At 42.2% G+C, this 22086-nt stretch overlaps 1 protein-coding gene across 4 annotated transcripts in view; it reads right to left on the bottom strand.

Moving 5' to 3' along the window:
• MAP2K5 (mitogen-activated protein kinase kinase 5) overlaps window positions 1-22086 on the bottom strand; it is a 281458-nt gene that overhangs the window by 20045 nt on the left and 239327 nt on the right. For all 4 annotated transcript variants that reach the window (XM_003784455.3, XM_023509981.1, XM_023509980.1 and 1 more), the window contains one exon: window positions 19865-19910. In XM_003784455.3, the coding sequence (XP_003784503.1) occupies window positions 19865-19910 (46 nt within the window). The remainder of the gene's footprint in view (window positions 1-19864; window positions 19911-22086) is intronic.

Here is a 22086-nt window from a genome sequence, read left to right as displayed (position 1 = left end):
AAAAAAAAAAAAAAAAAAAAAAGGTATTCTTCTCGTAACAATTAAGGGGACTTTGCTTAAAGCAGAGTCCCAAAGTCCAGTCTTTTGCAGGAGGGTCTTAATAACGTCCTGTTTTTTTCTTTCCACTACATCAACTCAAGCCTTCAACATAATTCCTCTGCTCTTAACCTCCCTCTGTAAACCTACCCTTCAACCACTGCACTAAACAATACTGTCCACAGCCAACAGGTTCTGGCTCTCCTGCTACCAATGCTGGTGAGCAGAGACCTGATCCTGGCCCTACCCTGCCCAGTACTTTGTTGTTCTAAAGAGGTGGGAGGCCCTGACTTCTGTATGATCTGTGCTATTGTAAGTGTTCACTGCAGCCACCATACATTCCCCGGTGGCAGCGAGAGAACAGATCAGTGAATCTTCCTAATAGCTCTCCTTATTGCCTTTGCTATAAGTATGTTTATTCAAAGATAAACCACTTTGAATATGTTGATTTGGAGAGAGAAATGCCTATATTCACGGGTACCCACATTCATTTGAGTAAGGCTTTTTATTCCACACAGACGCTTTCAAGCTCATTATCTTATTCAAGTGTGCACTAACTCTGTGAAGTGGCTGGACCATATTACTGTTATTTCCTTCAATTTGTGGACTCAAAAACTGGGTTCAGAGAAGTTAAGTGATTTGGCCAAAGCAGAGCTGGGATTTGCACTGGATGTCAGCTCCGAGCCTGTGCCTCTCCGCACAGCATGGAAACAAGAGCGACGCAGCAGCTGACAGTTGTGAGCCCTTCCCCCACGCCAGGTGCTTACTTCCACTAGTTCAATGATCTCTGAAAGCCCTATCAGCAAGTAAAAGTAACTTGTTTGATAAGCAAGGACACTGCACTCTGAGGCAGTGATGATGCCTGAACCCAGGATGTTGGTCCTCACAGGTCACTGTTTCCCCTCACTCTATAACCGGCAGAAATAATTCCCTGCATATCAAAGTCACAGACACCAGGTATGCCCTAGAGAAAATATGAAACAGGTAACTGAAAAAGACTGAGCCCCCAGTCCCTGCCTCACCTCTCAACTTTGATGCTTCTTTTCCGTTCAATGCAGAAAGGTCTCCTCCTCCAAAGTGTTCAAGCTTCAAAACCATCTTTTTATTTTTTTTTTTTTGCAGTTTTTGGCTAGGGCTGGGTCTGAACCTGCCACCTCTGGCATATGGGGCTGGCACCCTATCCCTTTGAGCCATAGGCACCACCCCCAAAATCATCTTTGATGCCTGCTAACTGTTCCCCTTAAACCAATTCAGAGAAGACTGAATAACTAAGCAGGGCACCAGGGCGATGTGCCTTTGGAAAGAGGATGCTCCCTCCAGCCCAGCTGGAGCACACCTCTCTGGGAAGGGAACTGTCCACGGCAGGAGGGGCTCTCTGGGTAGGGAGGTAATAATTCATCTGTGGCTCCCAGGAGTCCTGCAGATTTCATTCTTTACCACACAGCTTATTCCCACTCATTCTGTGAACTTTTCTTCTATAAAACAGGGAGAACCACCTACCTCATGGGAAGGCTGTGTCCATCAAATTCCTAGCACAGAGACTACCACAAAGACAGTCCCACAGTCAAGACTGTTAATGGCCTAAATTTTACGATAATTAAACTTTTACTTTAAAAACACTTTTTTCTTTTTTATACTCCTGTTTGTAAGGAGACCTTTTGTGTGGCAGACACTAGAACACAGTTTAATTGACGTGACCAGCTTTCCTGACAAATGTGCACAGGGTGGGGGATGGGCAGTAGACATGTAGGGGCCCTTTTCTCCACCTATTAAAGACCTCACTACTCAAAGAGTACAAACCTCCCCTGAGCCTTGGGCCTAAAGACCCAACTTACTCCCCATTTTAAAATAAGAATGAGCAGACTTCTGGGCTCAGAATTCCGTGTAACTTAAAACACAAAATAGGAAAAAGGAATCCCAACTGTTGCATGCGTGCACAGCCTATAGACAAGACGGCAGTGCCCTCAGACAGCATTTCAAATACAGTTTATTAGTGTGTGATATGAAAAGGGTATTTTTATTGCATGATATAATGCAATGGGACCTTGGGCGCTCTGTGGAAAGACCTCACACTCAGAAGTGTAATGAACCCATAGTCCCAAAAACATTATACTGTACATTAACCTATCATTAATGGCACATTAGGGCTAGGGGCATTGCACGCTTGCTGGTCAGGGCTCCATCAGGACAGTGTTGAGAAAACCACACAGTCTTCCCAGGCTTAAAACAAATAGAAAAAATAAATATTCCTGATGTCTATAGGCAGCTTTAAAGGAAGTTCAATCCAGTTCTGCCTTGCAATTTCCAAGCCTGTTTTTCTAAGAGAGGAGGGAAGATACACAACCAAACAAAGGGAGAAGAAAATAACTCTCTTGTAGTTTACCCCCAGCTACTGGCTATTCAACCTCAATGCTGGCTTGACAAGGTCACGGGCAGTCAGCACCTTTCGTAGCATAAAAGCTGTGCAAAGGACTCTCAGGCCTGGAGCACAGACTGCAGAGATAGGAAGGGGCGTTGCAGATTGTGTCCACCTCCCTCACTTCCTAGATGGGGAAATCAAGGCTCCAACAGACCTTGTGTTTCTCAAGCAAGAGAAAACACATTAAACAGAAAAACAGGCAAAGGATGTGAAAAAACACAGGGCCAATAAATAAACATACAAAAAAAGTGTTCATTCTCATACTTAATAAAAACATGCAAATTAAAACTAGATAGCATCTTACCATTGATCAGACTGGCAAAGATTAAAATCTGATAATTCAATATCAAAGAGATGAAGAACTGGCATTCTCGTATGCAGTACACAAAAATGCATATTTAGAGACATAGTCACTGTTTTGATAGTGAAAATCCAGAAATGGGCAAAATGTTCTATGGTAGGATCTTGGTTAAATAAATAAATAAACATCCATAATATGGAAGGCCAGGCCGCCATTAAAAAAGAATGAGGTAGACCTTTAGACGATATGGGAAGATCTCAAAGATATATTAAGTGAAAAAGCAAGATGCAGAATAAAAAGAATTAAAATTTCCAGAAGGATACACAAACTACTACTAACAGTGCTTATTTCTAGAGAGGAGGGCTGGGGGACATGGAGGAGGATAACTTCTTAATTGTATATCCTTCTATACTACATGACTTTTTAATTGTAATTTTAAAACTAGTCTTAGAAAATAAACGGCCATGAAGGCAGGAACAAGGCTTCCCCCTTTTTGGGGAAGCCTTGATTTTCTACCCACTGTGCTAAAGGGCTTCTGTGCATCATCCTGTTGGGATTTCACAAAGCAGAACCGTTAAGTCGGTCACAGTTACCCCCTTTCCATGAAGTAGGACTGAACTCAAGTGTCCAGGGGAGAAAAAGTCTGCTTAAGGTGACCCTCTTACCCACAAACTTTTAAAAATGAAACAGAGTATCTGTTAAATAGAAACGTTTTTTTCCACATGTAACACAGCCTTGGGCCACCTTCCTGAGGACAGCCCCCCTGCTCCAGCAGCGATGGAGAAGGGGCTGAGAAGGCAGTAAGGGCTTCTGACTTAGCCAAATCAAATTTCTGGAAACATCTTATCTCTGTATCATAAACGGGGAGGGGGCCTAGGGATCCCAGGGGTATACACTCTTTAAGGAAATAATGCTTGGCAACCAGAGCTTAAACACAAAAAGGGAAGCATTTCCCTTATTAAACATGAGTCAAAACTTCAAAGGAAACCCAGTGGTAGCTCCACGGAGAGGTGGCTGCCTCAGCCCAGCAGAATGTCAAGGTGAAAGTAGGGACTGAGAAGTATCCACAGTAGTCCCTACGCCTAGGGCTGTGCTGTGCCAAGAAAGTTTACTCTTGTCTTCTCATTTTTCCACTCTTCCCAATAGAAGAGTCTTGTTATTTTTGGGTAACAAAGTCTACAGCAACATTTAAAAACGCTAGATTTTATTTGTCCTAGGGTCTCTGCCAGCACATGCTGTAATTAAAATGTTGATTAGTAAACAGTTTAAATATATGACAGACAATGCAGTTAAAGCCTACAGTTAGGTCAATATGTGATTTAGATTTGCCATTTAAAAAATCTCATTTAAATTTTGCATACATTAATCACTACCATACTTCAAGGTTCTGATATCCACCTGACTACAATATTAAAATAAAACTTGCTGCCCCAGGGAAATCCTACTTATTCTTAATTGTTTCGAGGCTTTGATGGGCTTTTAATCTAAGATTAATTTATGCAATTTTAAATAACTCTTCTTATGATTAATAAGCTTGAAAATTAAAAGGAGTCTAAAGCAATTATAATGAGCATTTGGTCATAACCTCATTAGAAGAAGGAGTGAAGGATACAGCTCTGGAATTCTTACAAGACTACCATTTAAGGTTACTTTTAGAGAAGTCAAACATAGTTCCTGAAATTGCAAAGGCAGGTTAGCAAAGGTCAGTGTTAAAATGACGGCTTAGCTAGATTAGCATACTAATGATTTTCCCTGATAGTGACAGAAAGGACACTGAAAAAAAGACAGAGAGAGAGACAAGTGACATGCTGCCAAGAAGCAACATGCTCTGAACTCAAGCTTCCCATTCTTTTGGCTAGAGACCTCCATGGAATTTCAGAAAGAACCAGAAGGTCAGGACATTCATTCCTACTCACAAATCAGCTCCAGCCTGAGGCTCTGGCCCATGGTGAGCAGGCAGAGAGGTCACCTCGTGTGTCCCTACGGCTTGCCTATCTGCCGGTCATGGTGTGGCTTCACCCAGCCACCCCCTAGCTTCAGAACCAACAACCGCTCCCAGCTGCCTCCCTCCTCTTTGATGTGTGAAACCTTTCCAGATCTGATTGGCCCTACCAGGCTAAATTTATCCCCATCATTTCCAAGGGTCTTCTCTGCTTTGGCTAGGGTGGGTTCCTCATGGTCCTCTGTTCTCAGCCTGTGCCCTTTTCTCTTTCTGGAACAGCTTCCCTTTTAATAGCAGTGATGATGGCTTAGCACCTTTAGCTCCAGTGGTTAAGGCGTCAGCCACATACACCAGAGCTGCGGGGTTCGAATCCAGCCTAGGCCTGCCAAACAACAATGCAATGACAACTACAACCAAAAAATAACGAGGCGTTGTGGTGATCACCTGTAGTCCTGGCTACTTGGGAGGCTGAGGTAAAAGAATCGCTTAAGCCCAGCAGTTAGAGGTTGCAGTGAGCTGTGACATCATAGCACTCTACGCAGGGTGAAAGTTTGATGCTCTGTCTCAAAAAAAAAAAAAAAGCAGTGATGATGACAGTGATGATAATGCTTACTATTTATTGAGCACTTATTTTATGCCAGACACTGTACTAAGTGTGGAACATGCTTTTAACTCACTTAAATTTCATGATTTGTGAGACCCCATTTTCCTGTACTCAGGCCCAAACTGAGCTTTCTGACTGCCATGGCCCCTTGGCCACCTTCCCTCCCAAGCCAGGGGCACATACTCATTCTGCCTTCCCCAAAGGTTGCCAATGAGTGTGACCAGTCTGCCCTGAGGACAAGGATGTTTCTTGGATTCTTTCTGAGCCCATCACAGCAACTCACAGACATAGACAACAAACACCTGTTGATCAACTGCCTCTTTCATGTTAATTCCCTCCAAGGTCATGCTCATTACATCTTATGGATAATAGAGAGCAGACACAAAAAGTTGAGGCTTCCAATGGATAAGGAGGAAATGGCCCATAGAGACCCATCCCTGAGAAAATAAACACCAATTCAGTGGGCACTAGCTGCAAACATCCAGCACACATATACTTTGTTCTGTATGTCATATTAAGCTCCGCTAAACACATTTGTCTTCCAAGAAGTGCCTGGTTGGAGATACCTTGGAAGATCAGACAAGAAAATGATGACCCAAACAAACCGATTTAGTGCCCCACACATCTAGCAAATTATAGCTTACAGATACATTTTTAGAAACTCTATCTTATGTAAGTTTTAAGAAACCACTAAAAAGCCCCCTGTGAGGCGGTATCATTACCCCATTTTACAGATGAAGCAGTTCAGGCTCAGATGAGCTAAGTAAACAGCTGTTACTTACCCACTTTCCTAGAGGTAGTGCCTGTACTTGAAACTGTATGTTTTCTGATACCCAAATCAACCCCCTTCCATCTCCCATCTTGCTCTTGGCTTGTGTTCATAGCAGACTGATCTTCAAGCTTCTGAAACCCATCCTCAGCTTCCCCTTTACACACAGAAAGCAGAGTATGTTCTTCTAGTTAGCTGTTGGGTCACAAACCTTTCTACCTTTCCACTTCTACCATGATGGTTACAGAAACGAGCAAGGTCATGGCTCTGAGCCTGGGCCCTGCTGCTCCCACTGCTCCTGCTCTTTGAATGTATGTGCTGGTGTGGAGGTCTGTGGCTGTCTTCCCCTCCCTATCTCCTGTCCCTTCGTGGTGGACCCTGATGCCTGTTTGGTTTACTATTCTGTGTGACTTAACTACTTTGTTCACATGTCTCTTATGGCACTGACCATCTTTGACTTCTATTACTGAGTTCTTTCCGATCATTTATTTAGCAGAGTACGCACCTTGTATTATGCAGGCGGTAGGGGGGATGCAATGGTTACATAAAAGCCATTCTTCCTCACCTCATGGTCAGCTCTGGAGGGCAGGATTATGAACACAGGAAGCACTGTCTTCCTTACAGCTGGGCCACTCAAGCAGCTGGCCTGTGAACTGCCTGCTACTCGTTTGCAACAAGGTAAGTAGCCACGCAACAGTGTGAACCAACACAGCTTCCTTCACTGAGGAAGTTTTGCTACAGGATATTAATGGAACTAAGCAGAAGGCTTTAAGACATGCTTGGTTTATGGATTTTCTGGCACAAACTCCTTAAATTGCTGTGTTCAACAGATGAGATACTACCAGCGGTCCACAGCCCATACTTTGAGCATCACTCAACTAACTATAGGACCTCTGCACACAGAACGGGCTCAGTAAAGGTTGCTGAGTTAAAAGAAATTTCTCCCAAACTCAGGGAACAACATCTCTTGGAAGTCATTTATTTCTATAACCATGATGGCAGAACTGAAAAGGTAGAAAGGTCTGTGGTCAGACAACTGGAAGGACATATTCTGCCATCAGTTTTTGCTGCATGTTGCCAAAACCAGAAAGTTAAAAAAAGAAAAAAAAAAAAAAAACAACTTCTCCATTCTAACAGCCTCCCCTCACATAACCAACTAACAGACCAGGTGCAAAGTGCTGGTAATTGCTTTCTCTCTTCCTACTGTGCTTTGTTTGCTTGGGGATGGCTGGTGAGTGTGTGCAACCATCTGCCCCCTGCCTTGACCACCACCCTGCGGATGCGGGATGAAGCACCAAGGTGGAAGGGACCATAAGGAGTGAGCTGAGCGCAGCATCCTAGAGGGGCTTCCAAGCACACCGCCGGAATCCTGCAAGTTTTCTTTGCAGGGCACTGTATTGCATTCAGTTTTATTTTCCTCACTGCAAGAAATAATTTGACTTAGCTGGAATTCTTGAAACTACAGTAACATGCCCAATGCTTATTATAAACCAATGGCTATAACTTTGATGAAGTACAACAGAAAAGTCCTGTGTTCTTCCTGTCTGTGTGACTGTAGGGAAGTAAGTTAAATTCTCTGAGTCCATTTATGCACCAAAAAGTGGAAATGATAATCCTTACAGTGTTCATGTGAAGGTCAAATGAGATAAATGAAAGAACTCTGTAACTGAAGTGTTAACAAATGTTATCTGTTTAGAATCATTTCTAGTCAAGAGATTTTTTGTTTTGGGTTAAAGAACAGAATCTTTTCTGAATTCATCTTCAATACCAAGTTACATACAATTTTTACTCCAACCTCTTTCAAGTTAGTTCAGAAAAAATAAATTGCAGTATGAATTTTGGATAGTGTGGATATTAGAGGATCTGAGTTTTTCCCTTATGATGCAAGCTTCGTTTTACTTTTCTGTGTGGAAAAATGATATGCTCATATAAACAACCATATGTCCTGGAAGGCCCCAGCTTACCTGACACGCCAGCCCATTCCCAAATCCTCCCTAGATATCCCTAGCTAGAAGAAATCTTTCCCTCCCCAGAACTCTTTTTTCTTTTTTGAGACAAAGTCTCACTTTGTTGCCTTTGGTAAAGTGTCATGGTGTTATAGCTCGCAGCAACCTCAAACTCTTGGGCTTAAGCGATTCTCCTGCCTCATCCTCCCAAGTAGCTGGGACCCCAGATGCCTGCCACAACACCTGACTATTTTTTAGAGATGGGTTTCACTCTTGCTCAAGCTGGTCTCCAACTCCTGAGCTCAGGCAATCTACTGGCCCTGGCCTCCCAGAGTGTTGGGATTATAGGTGTGAGCCATTGTACCAGCACCCCTCCCGCTCCTGAACTCATTTTACCTATTAAATTCTTATCATTTTAATTTAACGATCATTTATTTGAGCATTCTACTCAGGCCTAGGGACTGGGCTGGCTAGGACAAAAGATAAGTAAAACAGGATTTTGGACGCTAGGGTTCATGGTCTCATCTATGGACCAAGTTTTTGCCACAAAGGGTGAGAAGTGCACTAACAGAGGTGATTGCCAGAAGGAAGGATGACATGCAAGAGGAAGACCTCCACCCACGTAAAGCAGGCTTAGAGAAGCTTCACAGGGGCTGTGCCAGTTGGGTTTTGGAGGCTGAGTAGGAGTTCACCACATGGAGGTGACAAAAGGATATTCCTGGCAGGGCTCGGTGGTTCACGCCTATAATCCTAGCATTCCTGGAGGCCAAGGTGGGTGGATTTCTTGAGCTCAGGAGTTGGGAGACCAGCTTGAACAAGACTGAAACCCTGTCTGTACTAAAAGTAGAAAAAAGGAGCCATGGTGGTGTATGCCTGTAGTGACAGTCACTACTCAGGAGGCTGAGGCAAGAGGATCATTTGAACCTAGGAGTTTGAGTTTGTTGTGAACTTCAATGATGCTATAATACTCCACCCAGGGTAACAGAATGAGACTTGTTCTAAAAAAAAAAAAAGAAAGAAAGAAAAGAAAAGAAAAGAAAGGGTATTCCTGGCCAAGGAAATAGCACCAGCTGTGAAAAACACTGTGAGCACCCTCACTTCTTTGGGGATTACCAGAATTCTGGTGTGTAAAGGAGTGGCTTGAGGTGAAGGGGCAGATGAAGGTGGGAGGGCAGGTGGGTGGGGAGACCTTCTGGCAATTCTCACATTCTGCTGGCCTGGCCTTTTTACCCTCATCCTCACCCCTTGCCCAGAGTGTAAGCTGGCTGGGGTCAGGGCTCAGGGCTTCCTCAGCATTAGGCAGGGTGCTCTGCACAGCAGATGCTCAAGAGATGAAAACAAGCGCATACCGAAATGCACAGTGGGAGGCCCTTTCTCAGAACAGTAGAAAAGGCCTCTGAAATACAGAGCTGTACCAGATGTGCAGCGGGTTATAAGTCAGCCAGCCCCTAACAGGCATCCTCACACCTTCTTTTGGTACTTAACCCACTTTCCAGATGAAGCAGGGCGGCTGCCTGCACAGGAGGGCTGGAAAGGGAGCCGTTCAGAAGGCAAGGAGGAGTGTGTGCCCAACCGGAGCTGTGCCAGCCTCCCTTACAGGGGAGGAAAGCTTGCTTTGCAGAAAGAACTTTCCAACACAGAGCTGGTGCCACAGGCCCTGCCTAAACCACCATTCCTGGGAGTTAGCGTGAGAGTATTCCAGAGGCAAGGCTGTGGCTTAAAAAAAAAAAAAAATCATGTTTAATTTAAAAATTAGAAACTGGAGCAGGCTGTGAGCACAGGGGTTGATTGAAACAAAATTTAAATTCCTGTCAAGCCCATTTAAACACGGGGGCCCTTCATAGACAATTAGCTGCTCCCTGTGAATGCTGAATAAACTCAGGCCTGGTCACTGTGAGAAGAGAGGCGCCTACTGTGAGGCGCTGAAAAAAAAATTAACTAAAATCAGGCTGTATGAAATATTTAGCCTTCCAGTATATCACAGGGGTTTGAAAGTGTAAACAAGACAAAAATCGATTCCTTGGTGCCCTCAAATCAATCCCCCAAAATGGTTAGGGCATCTGTTTCTGCTAAATTTTGTTTACATCGGCAGATTTGCCTTAATTGCAGTTGTTTATCTCTCATTGTCCCTGGGGCCCTAATCTCCCGATTACTAATACTTAACACTCATTTCACATCTAAAGCTACTTCTAATCCTCAACAGGTTTTGGGGGCTCTTAAAATTATTGAAACCGCAGAGGCGGGAGACACAGCCTCTTTGTGAAAGGAACATTTTCTTATCTACTACCAGCTGGGCCCAATCATCACCAGGGATGGCTGCAACAAAGGTGCTAAAAGGCTCTTCCACAATGACTGCTGCTCCACTGGGGATTCAGAGGATAAAAAGGAGCTTTGATGGAAAAATCTGAACAAGAGGCTAAAGCAGTCCAGCCAAATAAAGTTACTGTCATAATCAAATGCTGTCAATCACCATGAAAATCCAATTAAAAATGTTTCAGCACAGCCCTCTTAAGTGGAAAAATGTACCCTATTTATACAAATTTTTGTCAACTCTACCCACAATTAGAAAGTCCTGCTATTAATTGAATCCCTTTTCCCCCCAACTTTAAAAAGAGATGCAGGCCATTCAGAAGCTTTCCGAGGGAGCTAAGACACACAGAGGCTGTTGGTATACAATTAAGAGTTAATCGGGTTACATTTGAAAATTCCATTTTTATTTGTGTCAAGGGAACCTTTGCACAAATAAATGAACGGTACCTATTCTCCTACTTCAGAATCAGTGACCATTTATATTTAGAGAACAGAGAAACGGTAAACCAGGATACTGGAAAGAAACTAGTCCATGCTCCGGCAAATGTCTCTCGGTAGACCAAGGCCTAATGTTTAATTCTAATCTTGAAAATTAAATAGAGGACGGAAGGCCCAAATGTCTCCACTGCCTTTCTGAGTTTCCAAATAGCCAAGTGAACCTCAAATTATCTAAAGGCAGATTTGGTTCCCCCAAATAACTATGTACCTGAAAACTGTGTATGTGAAACCACAAAGTTCATGATCCCCAAAGGTCTCTCTCTAACTGCTACAAATTAAAAAGCAAGCAACCCATTAAACAAACCAGCTGGTTACAACTGTAAATGGGAGGCTTCTAATATTTTTTCCAGCCCTTGAAATTCCTGGATAGACTTGTTAATAATTGATAGGAACTGCATGTATTTATTGGTGTGTACTCTCAGGAAAACAAGTTTGCTACTTTCGACAGCAATTCCCAAATCCCGGGGACTAGCATTAGGATCCTTTTGTATTTTCCCCACAAATGGCTGAATGTCTCTGGTCTCTTTCAACTGAACCCATTATTCCCTGAGAAGCGGGTGGCATGCATCTGATATGCTGACAGATAAGCTGGGGGTCCCCTGCCATCAATCTAACCAGGGAAAGCTGGCCTGGCCAGGCGGTGTCCTCTAGGTCTTTGCCCTCTAATGACCTCTTGATGTGGAATTAACTGTTGGAGGTGCAGGCACATGGAAGATCACAGGTGCCATTCATAAACCCTTGCTCAGCACTTCCTAGCTCTGCCCACATATCTAGGGTGGGATGGCCGTACCCTGGTGCCTGTTCATATTGGTTATGCCCCTGCTATCCTGGTTTTTAAATACTTTGTATATTATCCCTGCAAACATTGCAATATCGTAGAAATTTCATTATTTTAGCATCAAATTATCTTACCCAGATGACCTCTCCTAAAGGCAAACAAAAACATTTTATCAAGCCATGTATTCTCATATAGTCATCCCAATCCAGGGATTGCTTTTTCTTGAGTCAGTTTCTTAGCTTTCCTTTATGAATGCCTGGTGAACAAGAGACGTGTCTTATTTGTCTTTATCTATTCAGTGTCCAGTATGGTTTTACTGAATTGGATTAGAGAGAACAGCACACAAAACCAATGGGGTTTTGCTTGAATGGCAGCAGACTAGGACCAAACTAGGCACTGAATTATAAAATCATGATTGTCCTTCAAGGGACTTACAATCTAGTTGGGGGGAAAAAGGCATTAAACCAGTGTTAGGTTTCACCTCTGGCTATTACTTGTAATCACCTAGAGAGCTTTAAAAAATAAAGTACCTCTTTCCCGACCCAAATGCCAGAGATTCTTTGATCTGGGTTGGGATCCAGGCATTTTTTTTTCTTTCTTTTTAAAAAATTTCCCAGATAATTCTGATGAGAATTAAGAACCACTGTGCTACATGGAACAACTCCCTGTGGTTAAGATGAATGTATAATGAGGTGCTGCTCTGAGTTAGACACATTGTATTCTGGAAGGCTTCAGAAAACAGAGCAAGAACTGGGAAGGAAGAGTTGGGAAAAGCTGCGAGGAGGAGGAAGAAGGTCTTAAAGGAGAAGGGGGGCCTCCTAGGTGGAGGACACTGCCCACAGGGCAGAAACCACCAATGAGCTGACCAGAGTCAGATGAGGAATTGATGTGTGACATTACACACCAAAGACCCACCTTAGCCCCTGATAATGACACTGAAGAGCAGCCAGAATGACCCATTTTACGGCATCCAAGATCACCAAACTCTTCCTGCAGTCACTAAATGCTACATAGTCTCAATGTGCCTTGAAATGAGGCGGTGGGAAGATAACAGCCCAATAAAACAGGAAAGCATCATTGCAGGCATGCGTTCAAACAACTGCAATCTTAAACAGGCAAATCACCACCATATTAAGAGATCTGATTTGACTGATGGAGGAGAGAAGTTCTTCTTTACCGGGAAATTAAAACTGTCAGATCACCATGATCAAGGAATGATAGATTTTATCTATCTTTATGTCTAGGGCTATGGCATACATATATATATATATCCACACATATGTATTTATCTGCTAAAGTCTCATGAAATGATTAAGCGGTCACATCTATGGAAAAACAAAGCCTGTTTTCTGGGGTTATAATCTCTCTGTTCTTGCTGAAGTGCTAATGTGTCATCAAAAATTCAAATTAAAGCTGTCTGATTTAGTGTGATCTCAAGCATCCAGCAACTCTACTGTTGTAATTACGTGCAATTAAAAGGCCAGAATCAACTTCTTTACTAGTGTATTTCTATTTATAAGCAGACACAAACAGATGATTTTAATGGCCTTCAGAACTTGAAAAAAAATCATTACATGGTTAACTGGACCCTATGTGGGACCTCTGTGCTCCTGTAATGACTTTCACTCATGAAGGAAATATTCAGTTGAAGTTATAATCCTAGCCAGGATTTCTTCCTACAAATTCTTGGTAGCTAATGAGCTACACCTCTGAATAATAACCAAAAGCAAAACGGTGTCTACAAAAGTGAGTGGCCAGCTACATTATGAGTCTGGCTGGCCTTAAAGGTTCGTTTAAAAACATGCTCTATATGACATAGGCAGTAGCTAAATGTAGCACAAGTTCACAACTGCTTATTAACCATCATTAGTTTAAAAAGTTTAGGTATTTGCAAGCACAGTGATCCATGAGCAGGATCCAAAGGGGGCCGTGGAAATGAGCCTTTCTTCACATTTGTGGTATAGCACAAGTAAGCTCTGAATAAAAATAAGCTGCAACTCATCTCTGGCACATTTTGTAGGATGTGGCGATGATGTTGAACTTTATCTGAGCCCCGTGTTCCCAGAAGGCAGCAACTAGCGAGAAATGCCTGCCTGAGGAGCACCCACTCTCACACAGGGAAGATCCTTCCCCATCTATCCCAGTGACTTCCACAAGACTCCCCATGACTCCTCCTCTACCCGCCTCCACCCAACCTTGGCCCCTTCTTTGGAGCTGTTCCTTATTAATAAACATTCTCCTTATCACAATAGCTGGCATAAAATCGTCTTCTTGGTTGCTCAGTACATTTTGTTTTTCACAGTGAGTAGAAGGTTTGGATTTAATAATGACAGAAAGCCCCAAGTCACAATGGAATTTGAGTGCTAGAGAAAGAAAAATCTACCACTGTGGTTACTCTGATCTTTAAGGGGACCATGCCCCGGTTTCTCATGTACCTTGATTAACTGAGAGAACCACCAACCAAGCAACCAATCTGAAAATGTAATTACAACCAGGTTTGGGAAAGCAGAAAAGCTACCAGTGACAACTTAATTTAGAGGAGTTAAACAAGTTAACATCTCTTAGCAAGTAATTAAATGTTTAAGCAGATTTTTCTAGAGCAGTTTGGTGTTTATTGGCCCCCAAACATTACCACCTCTTGTACATAAAGCCTTCACTGAGAAATGAGATGCCTTCAAGTTTGCAGCTGTGGAGATTTCATACGAAAAAAAAATCCAAGAATATTATTCTTTTTTTTTTTTTAAGAATATTATTCTGATTACAATTGACACCGTAAGACCCATACCTGCTTCTTGTACTTCCAGCACCACTATTTACTTGCTTTCTAAGCAAAACGTCAAATTTCAATTTCAAACTGCACCCTGTGTTTCTTTTTGGGTGCCTGGATTGAAAACCAAACGTGAGGAAATGCTAAACGAGGACTCCCTGCTCTGGAATGTACAAGGAAATACACAAAATAACAGGCATTATTAGAACCTAAGGAGAAAACCCATGTTTTTAAACAATTACGAAAGCAGTATAGTAACAGCATAAAGACAATTTCTGTGCCAGCTCGTTTCTCTGAAATTCTCTCTGCCATTGAACAGCTACAACAGATAATAACTATTAGTAAATCAAACTCCTCTGCAATATCCAGCTGTGCCTCGCGCATTTACATACAGATAGAATGGGTATATGTTTTTAATATGTATGTGCTACGTACTTTTACCACAGCTGAAGTGCCTGCTACAAAGGAGGAGGAGAATGGGAATCGGATCAGCATGAGATAATAAAGTGGCCTAGATAAAGTATTAGCCAGCGATTGATCTCAAACCGGGATGCTGCTTCTTCTGACCTGATTACTTACTATGCATAGATTCCATTAAATAGAGCTTAGACATGGAAAGCTTCTGGAAATACTCTAAATGCATAGAAGGATCCACAGCACTCTGGGCCCAAATTGTAACTGTAAGGGTGCACACAGCCCACACCCTCCCTGCTAGAGTCAAGGATCACATTCAGGAGGGGCTGGGAGGTTAAAGGGCTGCCTGACAGCTGGTGGGAAGACCTGCTGAGCCCCACAGGGAGGACCCTTCCCTACCCTCCCCCTGCCAAGCAAGCTCCCGCCTACCCTTCCCCCATGAGTGAATGCCTCCTCCCCCCTGAGCTGCTGGTCTGGTCCTGAACGCACATCTCTAAGGAACAGAATGGAAAGGTAGACAGGGGGCTTAGCAATCACTTAGGGTCATGGTCTGCTTTGAAAAACTAGTGACAGCCATGAATTCCTCTTTTCAGAAAAATATGCAAATCTCCACATGCACACACAATTTTGGATGTAATTTCAGGGCTCTGACTGACTTCCTGAAGTCACAGAGCCTTGGTCAAGGGCTGCTGATCTAGTCCGGCCCCTCAGTTTTGCAGATGGAGATACTGAAGTGGAGAGGGAATAGAGTCCGGGGTGACATCAAGTCACAGCTTGACCTAAGCTGCCAAAAAACCCTGAAGATTAATTCCTCAGATGGAATTCTTTGTGGTTTACAGAAGCAAATGTTTCTCATCATATTCCTTTTATTTAAAAATTTGAACATAAACTGAATACAAAAAACACACCTGAAACCGCCCCCCCCACCCATCTTAATGCTACCATCTTAAGTTGCCTCTCTGTCCCTAAATTCAAGAATCTGATTTTTATGTTTGTGCTTCCCTCAGTTTGGTTACTGACATTTGGGGGAGATTTCTCTACCATCTCTGCTTTATCTTCCTTTCCCCTCTTGCTGCAGTCCTGCCAATCCTTTCTGACTGGCACAAGCTGGCCTTTTCCAACATTAGCCGGGCTGTGTAAGCCTCCTACCTCCTCAGAGACTCACTGTCTGAAAGGTTTTTCCTCAGTTTGGCGGCCCTGGGTCCCAGAGCCAACAACACAGGTTGTTCCTATGATGAGCATCAGTGTGATTTAAGAGCAGGTTCTTTAACAACGGAAGCACTGGCCAGGAGTGGTGACTCACACCTGTAATCCCAGCACACTGGGAGGCAGTGGCAGCAAGATCGCATGAGCCCAGAAGTTTGCTGAGGTTACAATGAGCTATGATAGCACCACTGTACTCCAGCTTAGGAGACAGTGTGAGATGCTCTTAAAAAAAAAAAAAAATCGGGGTGGTGCCTGTGGTTCAAGGAGTAGGGTGCCGGCCCCATATACCGGAGGTGGCGGGTTCAAACCTGGCCCCATCAAAAAACGACAAAAAAAAAACAAAACAAAAAACCAAACAATCCCACAGTCATTATCACAGGAACAGGTAGGGGACTCCTATCCGGCTGGATGTGCCAGCATACAGAATGTTCTTGGCTATTTACATGGCTAGTTTACTTTTGTTGGGTTTGGAGCTGACTCTTGGTTTATGCAACAGGTTCTAAAAAATTGAAGAAGGGTCATACCTTCCCCAAGGATGAAGGACTTCCTTACACTTGAATGGGAAGTAGAGTTTTCACACCTGGACACTAGGATTCCTTCTATAGAAGCAGGTTAAGAAACTGACTTAATTTGAACTCCACCAGGTCAATGTCAAAAGGACCTCCAAGTACACTCAATACCCCCTGCAAAACCATAGCCATGTGGCTTACTTTTCTTTATGTCTTCTGAGTCTAGCATAGGACTTTGCACCCAGTGGCCTGCTGAATTTGATTATCTGATTCTAAGATCTCTTAAGATGATGGGGATACCGATGACAAAACTTTTGAGTACATTTTCTGTGTAGCTTAATGGCTACACGCCAGAAACCTGGAGCAGCTCATATAGACCCTCGGCTCCCCCAAATGTAGCACTAACGGAATTTCTTGGTCCAACTTTAATATACTTCTGTTTAGGATATAAAAACTGACAACCATCTTAAGAGCCATCACACACAAAAGTAGAAGGAATAAAAGAGCTAAATAATTAAATGAGTTCCAACCCTGGGATTTTAATGATCTCAAGAATCTAACACTGAGTTTTTTATGTTTCATTGTGAAGACTGATATGGTTGGTCTGTATCTCTCCTTCATGGGAGGGACCCACTTTCAACTCTCTTTGCAAGTACTCTAAACTTTCTTTTTGTTTTTCCTAAATAAAATCGCTCTCTATTACACCGGAAAAAAAAAAAAAAGACTGACATGGTCAAAAACTGTCAGGGGCAGGGTATGGTGGCTCATGCCTATAATCCTAGCAATCTGGGAGGCCAAGACCAGCCTGAGCAAGAGCAAGACCCTATGTCAACTAAAAGTAGAAAAACTAGCCAGGCATCATAGCAAGCACCTGCAGTCCCAGCTGCTTGGGAGGCTGAGGCAAGAGGATTGCTTGAGCCCTTGAGTTTGAGGTTGCTATGAGCTACCTAGGTCCACAGAGTCAAACTGTCTCAAAAAAAAAAAAAAAGTTTGATATTGTGAATTCTGGTATATACAGTGATCTTATGGAATAAAAAGACAAAAATCACTTGCCCAGTATGTGCATAGCCAAGGTCCAAGAGTGTGATCTGGTCCACTTATCTCACATTCTGATTTACTTAGGCTGGGACTTGCTGTGTTCCCTGGTAAAGTCATGGAGTTCATGTAAGATTTCAAAATCTCTTAACTTTCGGTATTTCTACCCAACTCCACCTCTGATTTTCTTCCTTTGATTTTTGGAAAATGGAGGCCCACAGGGAAACCTCAACAATCCTGTAGTCCTCACATCTGATGCAGCCCAAGCTTCTGCAGTGCACGTTGGTACCCTGCTGGCTGGAGTTACTGTGTTTGGGAGATAAACTGTTCTTTTCACAAAAGGCATAGGCCCCTACCCACAGTGACAAATGGGCTCTACAGTTCATGTACTCTAGAGGAGGCTCTCGCCTTCCAGATGGGAGAACCATCAAATAGGTTGTAGGGAGAGAGGGAAAAGGAAAAATTAAAGCCATTAATATGCTGGAAGGAATAAAGAGAATGGTTCCTTAAGACTGGTCCCTAGGATGTGACTTGGGTTCCTCAGACAAAGGAAAACTCACTTTCTTTGCCCATCTGCTATTGGGCTCGACCTTTTGGCCAAAGACTGGCAGGGCTCAATCCCGTGACCACCGTAGCTCCACACCCAGTCCAGTGTTTCCTGCCTCCTCACTGAGCCCTTACCAAATCAGCGGGGCCTCATGGTGCTATGCCTCTGGGAATACATTCATTTAAAACAAACAGTGAGCAGTACTAGAAATAATGCTAAATTAAGTATGGGATGGTATTTCCTGTGACTACATTTTTCATTGTATTTTATTGATTTATTGATACTTGTTAATTAAAAATGTGGGACAGGACACACCAGGGTGTACAGTTGTAAAGAGATATCTCTAAATACATATTCCCCCACCATACGAACACACAGAGACACCCACTTGCTTCTGAAGCATTGAAAGTACGCACCCTTCAGCCTTGTCTTTACGATCTGCCACCTGCAGTGGTGTTCCTTACCAACACGTACATCCACGTGCATTTATGAGTGCATGTACAATGTGCAGAAGTTTTATTTGTAAGTGGCCAACTCATCGCAGCATTGAAACATGCATTTACAAACAAATATCTGTTATATGAAACCCTATTCCTTTGTTTTAATAGCTGAGCTATCCAGCCATAGCATCATAATGCACAAGGTAAATGGGTCTCCATCTCTAGAACCTGTTCCAAGTTTTCTCAAATGTGACTAACTGCAAGAATCTTCCAACCATCAAAGAGTCGGAAAAAAAAAATAAAGAGCCAAACCCAGTTTATTCTAGACATGAAACCTATATGTTATAAATTGCAGAGGTTTTAGGGGTGAACTTTAACTGGAAACTACCCTGAAAACTGAGACTTTGCTCCCTGGGAACCCAAAAGAGAGAAGTGCCTTCCTGAAAAGTATTCAAGATGCAAAAAGCAAACTTACTGTTACTTTATATTTGGGGATGAAATCTGTATTATGCAGAAGTTTGGGTGCTTAAAATGTTTGTTAAGCACTGTAATAGATGAAATCCTCTGAACAGATATCTGTAAAATGCATATTATTTAAAGAGGTGAAAAACTGATAGGAATTTGCTCTGACTGTAGTAGTCTAAAGGCAGAGAAGGGTATGCAAAACATTAGAAAGAGTAGACTATAATTATTATTTACTAATGCTCGATCCTAACATTATTCTAACAGCTTGTGCATTGTCAAATCAACAATCTGCACTAAATAAATGACCATTTGGGAATTGTTAGGGAGCATCTCTGCTCCTCTCCCTGCTTGACTAAAAACTGTCATTTGCAATCAAAGAAAGCTGCCTTGGAGCTGAGAACAGAGCATTAGCAGCCTTGTAGTTGTCTCTTTCTGAGGAGAGACCAAAGCTTCACATTAACTTGATCTTTTGCAGCCAGTTTAATTCCATTCTACGTGAATCTGGGAGGAGTCCATGCTGCATTCGGAACTTTCCTATAGGACTGCACTAAAAACTTCATATGCTATCTTCTGTTACCAACCCTCTGGATGCTGAAAGGCTGTAATAGCAAATAAGGATAAAGAGTGACCTGTATTAAGTTTGTAACCCTTGAGCGCAGTGAGTGAAAAGAGCTCTGCATTAAATTTCAAAAAAGTGGTAGCTTTTTAAGAACTGAAGACTATCATCTGAGGGTAGAAGCTTCAAAAACACCTTTCTAAATAAAATAATGTTAACTTTCCAGTGACTGGCTGTTTTAAATTTCATTCTATCTTTTAAAGGACACATTAAACATAAATGTAACTGAAGAATTCTAATGTAACTAAAAATATTTACTTACCATCAATTCCTCAGGTGCTGGCCTTTCTTTTGGCTGCTTTCGCATGCTGTAGTAGGGGGAGAAAAAAACCTCATATTATCTCTATCCCTTGTAAATTTACACTATGATTCCCACTATTCACTATATCTCCTGGAATTTGAATGTTTTAAAAATTCATCATGTCCAATTCTTGGCCAAAGTACTGTCTTTCTTTTCTTTTTGCCTATTTAATGAGATTTCTGGGGACCTTAATAATCAGAAATACAAAGTTTTTTTTTTTTAGTTACTTTAATAAAACTTATCTTACTTTTTATCTTTGCAATACAGATAAAAGAATAAATTGAAACATATTCTAATTTTACTTTTTTTTTTTTTTTTTGAGACAGAGCCTCAAGCTGTCCCCCTGGGCAGAGTGCCGTGGCATTACAGCTCACAGCAACCTCCAACTCCTGGGCTCAAGCGAGTCTCCTGCCTCTGCCTCCCAAGTAGCTGGGACCACAGGCGCCCACCACAACGCCCGGCTATTTTTTGGTTGCAGCCGTCATTGTTGTTTGGCGGGTCCAGGCTGGAGATTCGAACCCGCCACCTTAGGTGTACGTGGCTGGCGCCTTAGCCGGTTGAGCTATAGGTGCCGAGCCTCTAATTTTACTTTTGAAATGAATGTGAAAAAAGCAGCAATAATCTCTTCCTGACTTGTCAATTTATTTCATACTTAAATTTGGGGGAATATACTTCCTTTTTGGTAACTGGGATAAGACAGTAAAAAAGGAAACTTGACTATCAAGTTAAGTAAGAATGTGTCTAATTCCTTCGCTGTCACTCTGAACAACAAATAGTATGTGAAAGAGGTCAGGAATCTAGATAATGCTACAAAATTACAAATGGGTAACTGTACATTATATGGACTTGCGTTTATTTTGGCTACAATGCAAGTTGATAATTCATTAAACAGCTGTATGTTGCACAGCTAAGTTTGTTTAAACTGCTTAAAGAAGCACGATCCTCATGCAAAATATTTTTTATCTTCCGCACAATAGGTATAATGAGTAGTTGTAGAACGTACTTAGCTATGTGATAGAGCACTTCTATGTGCGCCCGAGCTGCCTGTGATGGCTGTATTTGTTCTAAACTCAAAGAGTGTCTGTGGGATGAAGTCATGAAAAGAGACTGCTGCTTCTACTACTTGGAAAATCACACAGATGCTTTCTTTACATAAGGCATCCTCTAAAAAACAAGAAGAAAACCCTTCCGTATAGTCTCTGCATTTGCTGACAGTACTTTTTTTTTTTTTAAATAGAGAGATTTAACGATCATTTGGTAAATAAGATCCGTAGTTATGAACCATTAATGACATCGAGGACGTTTGCCTTCCCCATAAATAACCATATGCACCTCTCAAATACTACATCCATTAGCAAGTAATTCAAGCTGTCTCGCCAGTGGAGTTGGTAACAGTCCTAATCTGACATTCCAAAGTAGCTGTATCTCTTGGGAAAACAAGGCTATTACCCACTATCATTTCTGTTTCGGCTTGACATCTGTGGAAATTTCAACACAGGTTATCCCTCCCACTGTCTCTATAAAACTTTTAAATAACAGCTGATTAATTTTTTGGACAAAAGGGAGGTAGAGCCTTAACTACTCTTCTCCCTGCTGCCCAGACCAGCTCTACCCCCAGGTTGGTTTCAGACCACATAGCGAGAGGTAAGTGCTGTGATCCAGTCACACATGCAACAGCTCTGGAGTGGGTGCCGCTCAAACCAGGCCTCCAGGCAGCATAGGAACTGCAGGTTTGTTTTACAGTCTTCTGCATTTAAAAATGAGGCACTGCCTTGATATGCTTCCAAGTGTTCTTAGGAATTCCGTGTAAAAGAAATGAACAGAGATTAATATATATTTCTGGATAATGATTCTAACATCAACAATGAGCTTCAAAATAGCTCAGGATTCCAGTGTTAAATTAATACATATGCTTTTTTTCCAACATGGCATGCTTTGGAAATAAAATGTTTTCAAAGTAAAAAAATAGAATAGTATATAAAAAAACAGAATATTATTTTAAATAAACAGAAAGTGTTAATAAAAATTTTTAAAATCAGGGGAAAAATTTTCCCCACATATTTTTTCTATGGAATGTGAACTGTATGAGACATTTTTTTTATTAAGAGGTAACACATCACACTTAGTCAAAAAGGTGATAAAGCTTGACATTTATACTAAGGAATATTTCTTGGTCTCACTTC

Source organism: Otolemur garnettii, unplaced genomic scaffold, assembly GCF_000181295.1.
Source record: "Otolemur garnettii isolate 467f Iridium unplaced genomic scaffold, OtoGar3 scaffold00011, whole genome shotgun sequence".
In the NCBI taxonomy this organism is placed as follows: Eukaryota; Metazoa; Chordata; class Mammalia; order Primates; family Galagidae; genus Otolemur; species Otolemur garnettii.
Note: the sequence above shows the minus strand (reverse complement) of the source record. Positions and strands in the feature narration are given on the sequence as shown.